The sequence below is a fragment of the Perca flavescens genome, chromosome 21 (genome assembly GCF_004354835.1).
Source record: "Perca flavescens isolate YP-PL-M2 chromosome 21, PFLA_1.0, whole genome shotgun sequence".
NCBI lineage: Eukaryota > Metazoa > Chordata > Actinopteri > Perciformes > Percidae > Perca > Perca flavescens.
The window spans coordinates 830,331-843,046 of NC_041351.1; the positions used below are offsets into that span (position 1 = coordinate 830,331).

Here is a 12,716-nt window from a genome sequence, read left to right on the forward strand (position 1 = left end):
TTCCCCCCTCTCTCTCTGTCTACGTTACATTCCCCCCTCTCTCTCTGTCATGTTACTGCCCCTCTCTCTGTCATCTGGGTTACATTCCCCCTCTCTCTCTGTCTATGTTACATTCCCCTCTCTCTCTCTGTCTGTTACATTCCCCCTCTCTCTGTCTATGTTACATTCCCCCCTCTCTCTCTGTCTCGTTACATTCCCCCTCTCTCTCTGTCTATGTTACATTCCCCCCTCTCTCTCTGTCTACGTTACATTCCCCCTCTCTCTCTGTCTACGTTACATTCCCCCCTCTCTCTCTCTGTCTACGTTACATTCCCCCCTCTCTCTCTGTCTATGTTACATTCCCCCCTCTCTCTCTCTGTCTACGTTACATTCCCCTCTCTCTCTCTGTCTCTGCGTTACATTCCCCCTCTCTCTCTCTGTCTGCGTTACATTCCCCCCTCTCTCTCTGTCTGCGTTACATTCCCCCTCTCTCTCTGTCTGTCTGCGTTACATTCCCCTCTCTCTCTCTGTCTGCGTTACATTCCCCCCTCTCTCTCTGTCTGCGTTACATTCCCCTCTCTCTCTCTGTCATCTGGGTTACATTCCCCCCTCTCTCTCTGTCTACGTTACATTCCCCCCTCTCTCTGTCTGCGTTACATTCCCCCTCTCTCTCTGTCATCTGGGTTACATTCCCCCCTCTCTCTCTGTCTACGTTACATTCCCCCTCTCTCTCTGTCTCGTTACATTCCCCTCTCTCTCTGTCTGCTTACATTCCCTCTCTCCTCTGTCATCTGGGTTACATTCCCCTCTCTCTCTGTCCCATTCCCCCCTTCATCTGTCATCTGTCAGATCCCCCCTCTCTCTCTGTCTATGTTTTCTCCATCCCCTCTCTCTGGTCAGTGTTGAAGCCCCCCTCTCTGTCTAGTGCATTCCCCCTCCACTCTCAGCTGCGTTACATTCCCCTCTCTCTCTCTGTCTATGTTACATTCCCCCCTCTCTCTCCATCAGAACATTCCCTCTCTCTCTCTGTCTGCTGAGCCCCCTCTGGTCTGTCTAGAGGGGGGGGGTCTCTCTGTCTATGTTACATTCATCCAGAGCAGCTGGGAGATGTCTCTCTCACTGAGGACATTCCCCCCTCTCTCTCTCTGTCCAGACACACATACCCACACTCTCTGTCTCGAGAGACACACACTCTCTCTGTCTGCACATACCCCCACACTCTGTCTGTATTTCCCCCTATCTTTCTGTCTCTTGTCTCTTGACATAATGCATTCCCCCCTCTCCCCAGCTTACCCCCCCTCTAACCATCACAACTAAATGCCTAACCTCTCTGTCTCCCTTACATTCCCCCCCCTCTCTCATCTATGTTACATTCCCCCCTCTCTCCTCAAACCAAGTCTTAACCCTCTCTCTCTGTCTTTACATTCCCTCTCTCTCTCTGTCTGAGCACATTCCCCCCTCTCTCTCTGTCTACGTTACATTCCCCTCTCTCTCTGTCTACGTTACATTCCCCTCTCTCTCTCTGTCTGCGTTACATTCCCCCCTCTCTCTCTGTCTGCTGCGTTACATTCCCCCTCTCTCTCTGTCTGCTGCGTTACATTCCCCCCTCTCTTACATTCCCCCCTCTCTCTGTCTGCTGCGTTACATTCCCCCCTCTCTTACATTCCCCCCTCTCTCTGTCCCCTTTCATGTCTTCATCTGTCCTGTCAGATAAAGACACACAGATGTTTTCTCCATCTCCAACAGGTCAGTGTTGAAGCCCCCCCCCTTGGAGCAGTGCAGCCCGGTCCACCTCACAGACTGATCACACACACAAACACACCATCAAGAACATCCACACATCCAGAGACTGAGCGAGCTGGTCCGGAGAGAGGGGGGCTCGGGGGGGGCGGCCCAGTGGCTGCAGGACATCCAGAGCAGCTGGGAGATGTGGTACACTGAGGACATGGACGGTGAGACAGCTGCACCAGACACACATACACACACACAGAGAGAGAGACACACACACACATACGCACATACACACACACATGTCTGTATTACTATCTTTGTGGGGACTTGTCATTGACATAATGCATTCCCTAGCCCCTTACCCTAACCTTAACCATCACAACTAAATGCCTAACCTTAACCCTTACCCTCACCCTAACCATAACCTAATTCTAACCCTAATCCTAAAACCAAGTCTTAACCCTCAAACAGCCCTTTAAACTCTGGTTGACCAGCATTTTGGTCCCCACGAGGCTGTGCAGACCCCACAAGTATACTGTAGTCCCCGGTTTTTGGACCCCACGAATATAGTAAAACGGGTACACACATACACACAGAGAGAGAGACACACACACACACACACACACACACACAGACTGACACACACATAAACACACACACACACACACACACACACACAGACTGACACACACACATACACACACAGACTGACTGTCACACACACATAAAACACACACACACACACACACACACACACACACACACACATACACAGAGAGACACACACACACACAGACTGACACACACACACATAAACACACACACGCACATACACACACACACATACACAGAGAGAGACACACACACACACACACACACAAAGACACACACAGACTGACACACACACAGAGAGACAGACAGACACACACACACAGACTGACACACACACACAAAAAGACACACACAGACTGACACACACACACACAGACAGACACACACACAGACTGACACACACACACAAAAAGACACACACAGACAGACACACAAACACCGAGACACAGACTGATAGACAGACAGAGACACACACACACTGATGTGGTACACCAAGGACATGGACGGTCAGCAAACTGCATATGTTCTTTTATTAATCTAATAAAATCTGAGTGTGAATAAAGTGGCTTACTCTGGTTGCCAGGTCAGCTGGTGATGAAGGGCAGGGATGACCTGCGCTGGCTAACTCTCTGTCTCTGTCTCTGGTTGCCAGGTCAGCTGGTGACGAAGGGCAGGGATGACCTGCGCTGGCTAACTCTCTGTCTCTGTCTCTGGTTGCCAGGTCAGCTGGTGATGAAGGGCAGGGATGACCTGCGCTGGCTAACTCTCTGTCTCTGTCTCTGGTTGCCAGGTCAGCTGGTGATGAAGGGCAGGGATGACCTGCGCTGGCAGGGATGACCTCTGTCTCTCTGTCTCTGGTTGCCAGGTCAGCTGGTGACGAAGGGCAGGGATGACCTGCGCTGGCTAACTCTCTGTCTCTGTCTCTGGTTGCCAGGTCAGCTGGTGATGAAGGGCAGGGATGACCTGCGCTGGCTAACTCTCTGTCTCTGTCTCTGGTTGCCAGGTCAGCTGGTGATGAAGGGCAGGGATGACCTGCGCTGGCTAACTCTCTGTCTCTGTCTCTGGTTGCCAGGTCAGCTGGTGATGAAGGGCAGGGATGACCTGCGCTGGCTAACTCTCTGTCTCTGTCTCTGGTTGCCAGGTCAGCTGGTGACGAAGGGCAGGGATGACCTGCGCTGGCTAACTCTCTGTCTCTGTCTCTGGTTGCCAGGTCAGCTGGTGATGAAGGGCAGGGATGACCTGCGCTGGCTAACTCTCTGTCTCTGTCTCTGGTTGCCAGGTCAGCTGGTGATGAAGGGCAGGGATGACCTGCGCTGGCTAACTCTCTGTCTCTGTCTCTGGTTGCCAGGTCAGCTGGTGATGAAGGGCAGGGATGACCTGCGCTGGCTAACTCTCTGTCTCTGTCTCTGGTTGCCAGGTCAGCTGGTGATGAAGGGCAGGGATGACCTCGCTGGCTAACTCTCTGTCTCTGTCTCTGGTTGCCAGGTCAGCTGGTGATGAAGGGCAGGGATGACCTGCGCTGGCTAACTCTGTGTCTCTGTCTCTGGTTGCCAGGTCAGCTGGTGACGAAGGGCAGGGATGACCTGCGCTGGCTAACTCTCTGTCTCTGTCTCTGGTTGCCAGGTCAGCTGGTGATGAAGGGCAGGGATGACCTCGCTGGCTAACTCTCTGTCTCTGTCTCTGGTTGCCAGGTCAGCTGGTGATGAAGGGCAGGGATGACCTGCGCTGGCTAACTCTCTGTCTCTGTCTCTGGTTGCCAGGTCAGCTGGTGATGAAGGGCAGGGATGACCTGCGCTGGCTAACTCTCTGTCTCTGGTTGCCAGGTCAGCTGGTGACGAAGGGCAGGGATGACCTGCGCTGGCTAACTCTCTGTCTCTGTCTCTGGTTGCCAGGTCAGCTGGTGATGAAGGGCAGGGATGACCTGCGCTGGCTGGCGCGGCGGCTGGCCGTCCTGTTCCCGTCTCTGCTGTCGGAGGACAACATGGCGAGGGTCAGTCTGCGGACCAGCTCCAAGCACCGCTGTGTGAGCAGCGTGGAGGCCTTCCAGGACGGCCTGCAGGAACACTGGAGGCACGGGGGCCACGAGGCGCACACCTCAGGTCACCATCAGGGTCGCAGATCATGGTCCCAGATCATGGTCCCAGATCATGGTCCCTGATCAGGGTCCCAGATCAGGGTCCCAGATCAGGGTCCCTGATCAGGGTCCCAGATCATGGTCCCAGATCAGGGTCCCAGATCATGGTCCCAGATAAGGATCTCAGATGGCTTCCCTGATCAGTGCATATATCCCAGATCAGGGTCCCTGATCATGGTCCCTCTGTGTCTGTCCCTGAGTTTCTCAGATGGCTTATAAATGTGCTCTATCTCTGTGTCTCTATAAGTGTCTCTGTCTCTCTGTCTCTGGGTCTCTGTATCAGTGTCTCTGTCTCTCAGTCTCTGGGTCTCTGTATCAGTGTCTCTGTCTCTGTCTCTCAGTCTCTGGGTCTCTGTCTCTGTCTCTGTCTCTCTGTCTCTGGGTCTCTGTATCAGTGTCTCTGTCTCTGTCTCTCAGTCTCTGGGTCTCTGTATCAGTATCTCTGTCTCTGTCTCTCAGTCTCTGGGTCTCTGTATCAGTGTCTCTGTCTCTCAGTCTCTGGGTCTCTGTATCAGTATCTCTGTCTCAGTCTCTGGGTCTCTGTATCAGTGTCTCTGTCTCTCAGTCTCTGGGTCTCTTTATCAGTATCTCTGTCTCTGTCTCTCAGTCTCTGGGTCTCTGTATCAGTGTCTCTGTCTCTGGGTCTCAGTCTCTGGGTCTCTGTATCAGTGTCTCTGTCTCTGGGTCTCTGTCAGTCTCTCGGTCTCTGGGTCTCTGTATCAGTGTCTTTGTCTCTGGGTCTCTGTCTCTGGGTCTCTGGGTCTCTGTATCAGTGTCTCTGTCTCTGGGTCTCTGTCTCTGGGTCTCTGTATCAGTATCTCTGTCTCTCTGTATCAGTGTTCCTGTTTCTCTGTCTCTGGGTCTCTGTCTTTCAGTATCTCTGTCTCTCTGTATCAATGTCTCTGTCTCTGGGTCTCTGTGTCGCTGTCTCTCTGTATCTGTGTCTCTCTCTGTCTCTCTGTCTCTGTATCTGTGTCTCTCTCTCTATCTCTATGTTTCAGTGTCTCTGTCTCTGTATCAGTGACTCTCTCTCTGTCTCATTGTCTCTTGGTCTCTGTCTGTCTCTCTGTCACTGGGTATCTGTGTCTCAGTGTCACTGTGTGTCTGTCTCTATCTGTCTCTCTGTCTCTGGGTGTCTGTGTCTCAGTCTGTCTCTGGGTCTCTGTGTCCCAACCAGCAGCAGCAGATGGCTGCCCCCAAACAGCCTGGGTCTGTCTGAGGTTTCTCCCTAAAAGAAGTTCTTCCTCACCATTGTTAAATGATAGCCTGGTCTAGACCTACTCTACCTGTAAATGATAGCGTGGTCTAGACCTATTCTACCTGTAAATGATAGCGTGGCTAGACCTCCTCTATCTGTAATTGATAGCGTGGTCTAGACCTACTCTACCTGTAAATGATAGCCTGGTCTAGACCTACTCTACCTGTAAATGATAGCCTGGTCTAGACCTACTCTACCTGTAAATGATAGCCTGGTCTAGACCTCCTCTACCTGTAAATGATAGCCTGGTCTAGACCTCCTCTACCTGTAAATGATAGCCTGGTCTAGACCTCCTCTACCTGTAAATGATAGCCTGGTCTAGACCTCCTCTATCTGTTAATGATAGCGTGGTCTAGACCTCCTCTACCTGTAAATGAAAGCCTGGTCTAGACCTCCTCTATCTGTAAATGCTAGCGTGGCTAGACCTCCTCTATCTGTAAATGATAGAGAGTGGTCTAGACCTCCTCTATCTGTAAAGGGTCCTGAGAGAACTCCTGTTGGGATGTGACACTATAAATACAATGGAATTAAATGGAATGAAATGGGAGAAGCTTTCAGGGTTTGAACTGTCCACTAGTGGAGTGAATGTCCTGAGTCTGCGGGTGTCTCTCCGTCTGCAGAGGGACAGTACAGCCACCAGGTGGATGATGAGCTGATGCGTTTCTTCGAGCGTTGCCGTGGTTACGTGGAGGGCGTGGAGAAGAACCGCACGGCTCTGCTGGAGGTGGAGAAGTTCAAACACGGCAAGGAGATGGAGGCAGTGAGGAGGAGAGTGGCCGAGAGGCTGGGACTACCTCAGCACCGGCTCACACCGGGTCAGACACGCAGAGATACACACACACACACACACACACACACACACACACACACACACACACACACACACACACACACACACACACACACACACACAGACAGACAGACAGACAGACAGACAGACAGACAGACAGACAGACAGACAGACAGACAGACCCACCCACCCACCCACCCACCCACGTGAAGCTCTAAATGAAGATTGTCCCTGTGTGCGTCCTGTAGATCTGGTTGAAGCAGCGTTCTTCTTGTGTTCCTATGAGCTCTCCATCAAGTCCCTCCACTCCTCCTGGTGCTTCCTGTTTGACGAAGATGACGCAAAGGTACCAACACAGCCATCGCCTCACACTGTGATAGATAGATAGATAGATAGATAGATAGATAGATAGATAGATAGATAAGAGCAGTGGCTCTGGGCATGAGCAGGGTAAGTCTGGTATCATAAGTTTGTCAGAGTCCCTCATATTAATTAATTATCTATTCATGTTTTTACAGTTTGATGCCTATATGTTTTTAGCTTTTTGTCTTTAGGCTGTTGTGTTGTAATTTTTGGAGCTTGTATTTCAAGAGTGCGTGTCTATGGACAATAAAGTACTATCTATCTATCTATCTAACCATCTATCTATCTATCAATCCATCTATCTATCTAACCATCTATCTATCTGTCTATCCATCTATCTATCTAACCATCTATCTATCTATCTATCCATCTATCTATCTATCTATTTAACCATCTATCTATCTATCTATCCATCTATCTATCTATCTATCCATCTATCTATCTCTCTATCTAACCATCTATCTATCTATCTATCTATCTATCTATCTATCTATCTATCTATCTATCTATCTATCTATCTATCTATCTATCTATCTATCTATCTATCTATCTATCTATCTATCTATCTATCTATCTATCTATCTATCTATCTATCTAACCATCTATCTATCTATCAGGTGCTGGAGTACAAGTCTGACCTGAAGCAGTACTGGAAGCGTTCCCACGGTCATGTGATCAGCGGTCTGTCCAGCTGTCCTCTGTTCCATCACGTCTTCAGGACGCTCGACAAGGCCGGACGTCCCCGTAGGTCAGTGACATCACAGGAAGCGCATCATTATAAACAGGATGTGACCCGTACGGGGATCACAGAGCCGATAACGATACAGACTATTAGCAGTTAATGGAAACCGATTATTGATATTATAAACAAAGCTTCTAACTGCAGCTGAAGGAATCTGTCAGGGTTATTAACTGTGACTGGAGATTTAATAAAAATATATATATCAGATGTTCTATTCAAGTCCAAATGTTATTATTGTGTTTTATCATTTTAAAGTCACTCAGAGTGTGCAGAATAGAAGCAGCTCTGTGAAGTACAAGTCTGTATGATTCCAAGACTCCTGCTGCGTTCTTTTCACTCAGCGTCAGCAGAAAGCAGTGACGTAGGTTAGCACAGTCAGCTGATCAATAAGACATGAATAATGTGAACACTAGCTGAGTCAACATTAGCTATTCTATGCTATCAGAAAGACTCAATTTTCATTCCCCCTGCTCCCGTTTCCTGGCTACCTCCAGGCCTGGGCTGCTCTGGCCAGAGCTCTTAGAAACACCGCTGCAGACAGAGATCCAAATAATGACCGATGAGCTGCTCCACTCTCACTCTCCTGCACACACAATAAAGCCTAGTGCTGCTCGATTATGGGAAACATTTTTACTCGTTGACTTCTGGAAAGATGTTGCAATTATTCAACTTCAAAAAAACAGTGGAAAAAGTTCAATAAATCAACAGTTAAAAAAATACAACTGTGAAATTTGCCTTAAAAAAGTTGTCATCCATTTTAAAATACATTCAAGAGTGCAATTATTTAGTATGAAGACAGGAATATCGAATATAATCTCTTTAAAAACATTTTTTCTAATCATTTCATAGCATGAAAAACAGAATTTACATAAAGCAGAAAACATTCAAAGATCAGCAGGTGCACAACTGTACCCAAAACCCAGAGATTAAATTATTATATATATTAAAAATCAAGCTACACATTTTACCTATTTAAACTTTATTTTTTCATTCAGAACACGATAAAATAAGAGTTTACTTGCAAAACGTAATGAGCTAAATCTTTTTTGTTCTCAATTCTGTTTTTTTGATCATTGAGAGCCAAAATCATAATCACAATTTTCAATTTTGATTAATTGCGCAGCCCTAATAAAGTCATTGACAATAAAGACACTGACTCAAGCTTATGTTTCACAATGCTGGTTGGAAACAGAACTACTGTACTCTTAAGAGGCAATTCAACTGTTGTGGAAGTGTCTATTTTACGTTGAAGATTCATCAACATATTTAAGGTCAAGTGCTTTTTGGACTTCTATTTAACATACCTAGCTGTATGGACCAAGCAATATACTCCCATGAGATTTCATTACCTTCTCCATTCTCCATTTCGATACTGCAACGATATTGTAGTGTTGACTATTCGTGCTTTCACAACATATTTACACAATGTGATTTTTAATCAATAATCATCAGTGATATAGATGTAATGACTATGCGGGGTAAAGGCAAATGATAGAACAGCTAGAACAGTCTGGTAAGGTCAGAAAATGACATCACTTTACTGTAATGCAGCCTTTAAAACCAGGAAAACCTCGAAAATATCGTGACATTCCTGTAATGGTACGTTGCAGCGTCTGCTGTATATTCTGTATTATCAGCTGAATGTTACAGCAGCGTGGCCCTTTACTGTGTCCTGCTCTGTTTTCTTGTTTTCTGTTTTTGTGATGCTTTGTGCAAAGTTTTGTTTTGCTTGTGTTGTCTTTTTGTTTTTTTGTATTTTAAAAAGAACCATTTTTTAACATCGAAGGCAGGGGACTACAGATGAAAAAAAGCCTTTTGGCTAATTCTGGCTTTTTTAACCCATGGAAAATCAAGTGTTTTATTTATTTGCGCTGTCCCCCTTTCATAAATAAACTAAACTCAAACTCAAAAAAACAACCGATGACCGGAAGCTGCCAGAAATGATTTGAATGAACTTAATTGATAATCAGTGATTGTTTGTGTCCGTCAGGTCCACGGACATGCCGCCTGAGCCGGCCTCCATCCTGGTTGGCCACGCCGAGACGCTCCTCCCCCTCCTCTCGCTGCTGGGGCTCTACAAGGACCAGACTCCGCCCACCGCCGACAACTACCGCACACAGCACGGTACCGAGTCCCGCCCCTTTCTCACGCCACCGTACAGACAACTATCACACAGCTCTAGACTTGTATAATGTTAAAGTATCTAACGCATACTAATAAGTTCTGCAGCATCTTTTTCTCTGATTTCAGGGTAGATTCATGAAGAAGTCATGAAATTGAAATGTGAAATCTTTGAAATGCTGTCAGTTACACTGAAACAGCCAAGTTGCAGTTGATAAAAAGCTTTCCGTCACCTGTGCAACTTTTTATTCTTCAGGGTCAAAATTTTAAATTGAAAAGTTTTTTTTTGTCATCTCTGTTCCCTATTTTATATATATATATATTTTTTTTCCCAACATTTTTTCATCTTTTTACCAATGTTTTTGTCACTTTTTTCCATGCTTTTTTAGGTTTGTGAAGCTTTTTGTGACTTTTTTTTTTTTTTTTTTTTTTCAACATTCTGTTGAATTTTTTTTTTAAATGCTATATTTTTCAAGCTCTTCCCCATGTTTTTGTCACTTTTCCGGACGTTTTTGAATATTTTTCCGACATTTTTGTCCTACATTTTTCAACGTTCTATTATAAAGTTTTCTTTACATGCTATAAAATTGACTAAAACACCCAAATTCAATGAAAGTAGTGAACTGGTCGTTTATCTAACTGAAGAGCGTTGTAGGGAACCATCCATGTTACTTTTTTTGACAATTTTTGGAACAGCATCCCAACAAATATTAGATTATGTCCAACTTACTGCACATTTAAAAAGCACCTTAAACAACTTATTAAAAGTTCCCAGTTATGTCATCATTTTGACTAATCTTATTGATGTAATGTAATCTGCCTGAATGTGTGCTAATGTGTCTCTTGTTTGCGATTGTATAATGTCATATTCTTTTGTGTTGCATTATCTTGTGTGTTGTCTTCCTGCATCGGGACAACAGGTGAAAATTAGCATTTATGCTATAAGCTGGCTCATTTACAGTCTGTACAGAAATGTTAGATTGTTCATTAATGTGCACTGTCCCAAATAAATAAATGTAGAAACTTTAGAAAATGGGTCAGAAACCAGGAGGGTTAACGGTGGTTCTCGTCTGTCCCGTCTCTCAGGTAGAAGTTTCCGCAGTGGTCTCATCGTCCCGTACGCCGCCAACCTGCTCTTCGTCCTGTACGACTGCCAGCGCGGCCCGCGGCTGCAGCTGCTCATCAACGAGTCACCGGTTCGATTCCCGGGGCTGGAGACGGAGGACGCGCCGCTGTACCGGGACGTCCGGGCCACGTACCGCCACCTGCTGGACGGCTGCGACTTTGACCGGGAGTGTGAGGGCCGGCCGGTGGGCCGCGCACCCAACACCGAACTCTGAGAGGAGCAGCAGGTACCCCGGCAGGACATCTGAACACTGGACTCACTTCTAATGTCCTCACACCTGAACCCACACACTGTAAACAATCACTGACGGAGAAGCAGTCATCTTTTGGTGTTTAAGTTAGCAGCTAACGCCAGCGCTAGCTAACTAGCTTAGGTTGACAAGGTGCTACCAATCGCTTATCAAGACCCTTTCTTTTTATTTACTTTTTATTACTTTTTTCACCCACAGACTCATACATACAGGGTTCAAAATTAACTTTTTCGTCCAGCAGCCAAATGGCTAGTGAATGCTCAAATTCTACCAGCCACTCAACATATTACCATTGGTTTTTTTTGGCTGGTGAGTGAAGCAAATGTACCAGCCACTTGCATATTTTAACAGCATTGGGCTGGTAGGTGGTGCTAATTTTGAAACACACACACACACACACACACACACACACACACACACACACACACACACACACACACACACACACACACACACACACACACACAGAGAGAAATATCACCACACTTCCATGGTAGCATTATGAGGGTCCCTACATGTAAACACAAGCACTGAGAACGTTGTGAGTGTACAGACAGTTTATTAAAAAGATAGATTATAAAGACAGTACTGTTCACGTTTACAGGCAGGCGCCATCTTGGAAAACCAGTACTGGCGAGACAATCGTTGGTTTTCCTTCAGCTGCACCTGCTGTTCTTCTAGCAGGCACCGCTGCAGCTTTCTCTCCTTTATATCGTAGGGTTCTCCTGTTGGCTCTGCCTCCATCTCCGTTTACGGGAGGGACTGTCCTCCCAGTCACGTTGGTGTTGTAAAGAGTAAACTCAGCAAAAAGCAAATCTAGGACAACCTAACCAAAGCGTGGTGTGCCTGTGAGGAGAGCCAGAGCAGAGAGAGAAGACAGACGATCCTGCAGCTTAAGTTGGTCTCAGCACACCAGACCCAGCTGATCTGAGTTACTCTAATTAGTAACCTGCAGACCGGAGGCCCAAGTTAAGACCCACCTCCTCTACGGAGACAGCTCTCCTTTAGCTGAACCCACTCTTCTAGGAACAGGCACCACTGCTGCTTTCTCTCCTTTTTATATTTAGGGTTCCCCTGCTGGTTCAGCTGCCATCTCCGTTTACGGGAGGGACTGTCCTCCCCGTCTCTACAGGGAGACGGAGAGCTGGAGGAACAGCTGGTCACAGAGCTGGAGGAGGAGCTCCCTTTGGCTGCTTCTGCTCTCTCTTGCTTTGTTCCGTTTTCTCTTTCTTCTACTCCTTCCACTAGCCATTTTTGAAAGAAAGCAGCGTGCCCACAGTTGGGTTTAAATACAGCAAAGCTACTCGCTCAAATGTTCTCATGCCTCTTCCACTCCAGTTTCTCCTGACATCTCTTGGTCTTTAAGACTTTAATTTCCTGCCGCTGCTCATCCCTCAGCTCCTGGCGGCACAATCGTTGGTTTTTCTTCACATTTCTCTTCAGCTTTCTTCGTAGTTTCTCCTGTTCGTACAGCCGCCGTCGCTGTTTCACGGGAGGGACTGTCCTCCCCGACTCTACAGGGAAACAGAGGAATAGCTGCTCACAGTGCTACTCCTGGTCTCTCTTTCTCTCTGCTTGCTCTCTTTCTCCTTTCTCCAGCATGCCACAAT

The 12,716-nt window shown here is 47.0% G+C and overlaps 1 protein-coding gene across 1 annotated transcript; it reads left to right on the forward strand.

Annotated features, from left to right (window-relative positions):
* Nucleotides 1-1,831: 1,831 nt before the first annotated feature.
* minpp1b (multiple inositol-polyphosphate phosphatase 1b) lies at nucleotides 1,832-11,461 on the forward strand (the record flags this gene model as incomplete). The annotated part of the gene is made up of 7 exons (XM_028568482.1): nucleotides 1,832-1,931; nucleotides 4,215-4,421; nucleotides 6,335-6,529; nucleotides 6,753-6,850; nucleotides 7,485-7,615; nucleotides 9,600-9,733; nucleotides 10,817-11,461. Coding segments are annotated over 7 exons (1,119 nt in total), but the record flags the coding sequence as incomplete, so codon positions are not given.
* Nucleotides 11,462-12,716: the final 1,255 nt, after the last annotated feature.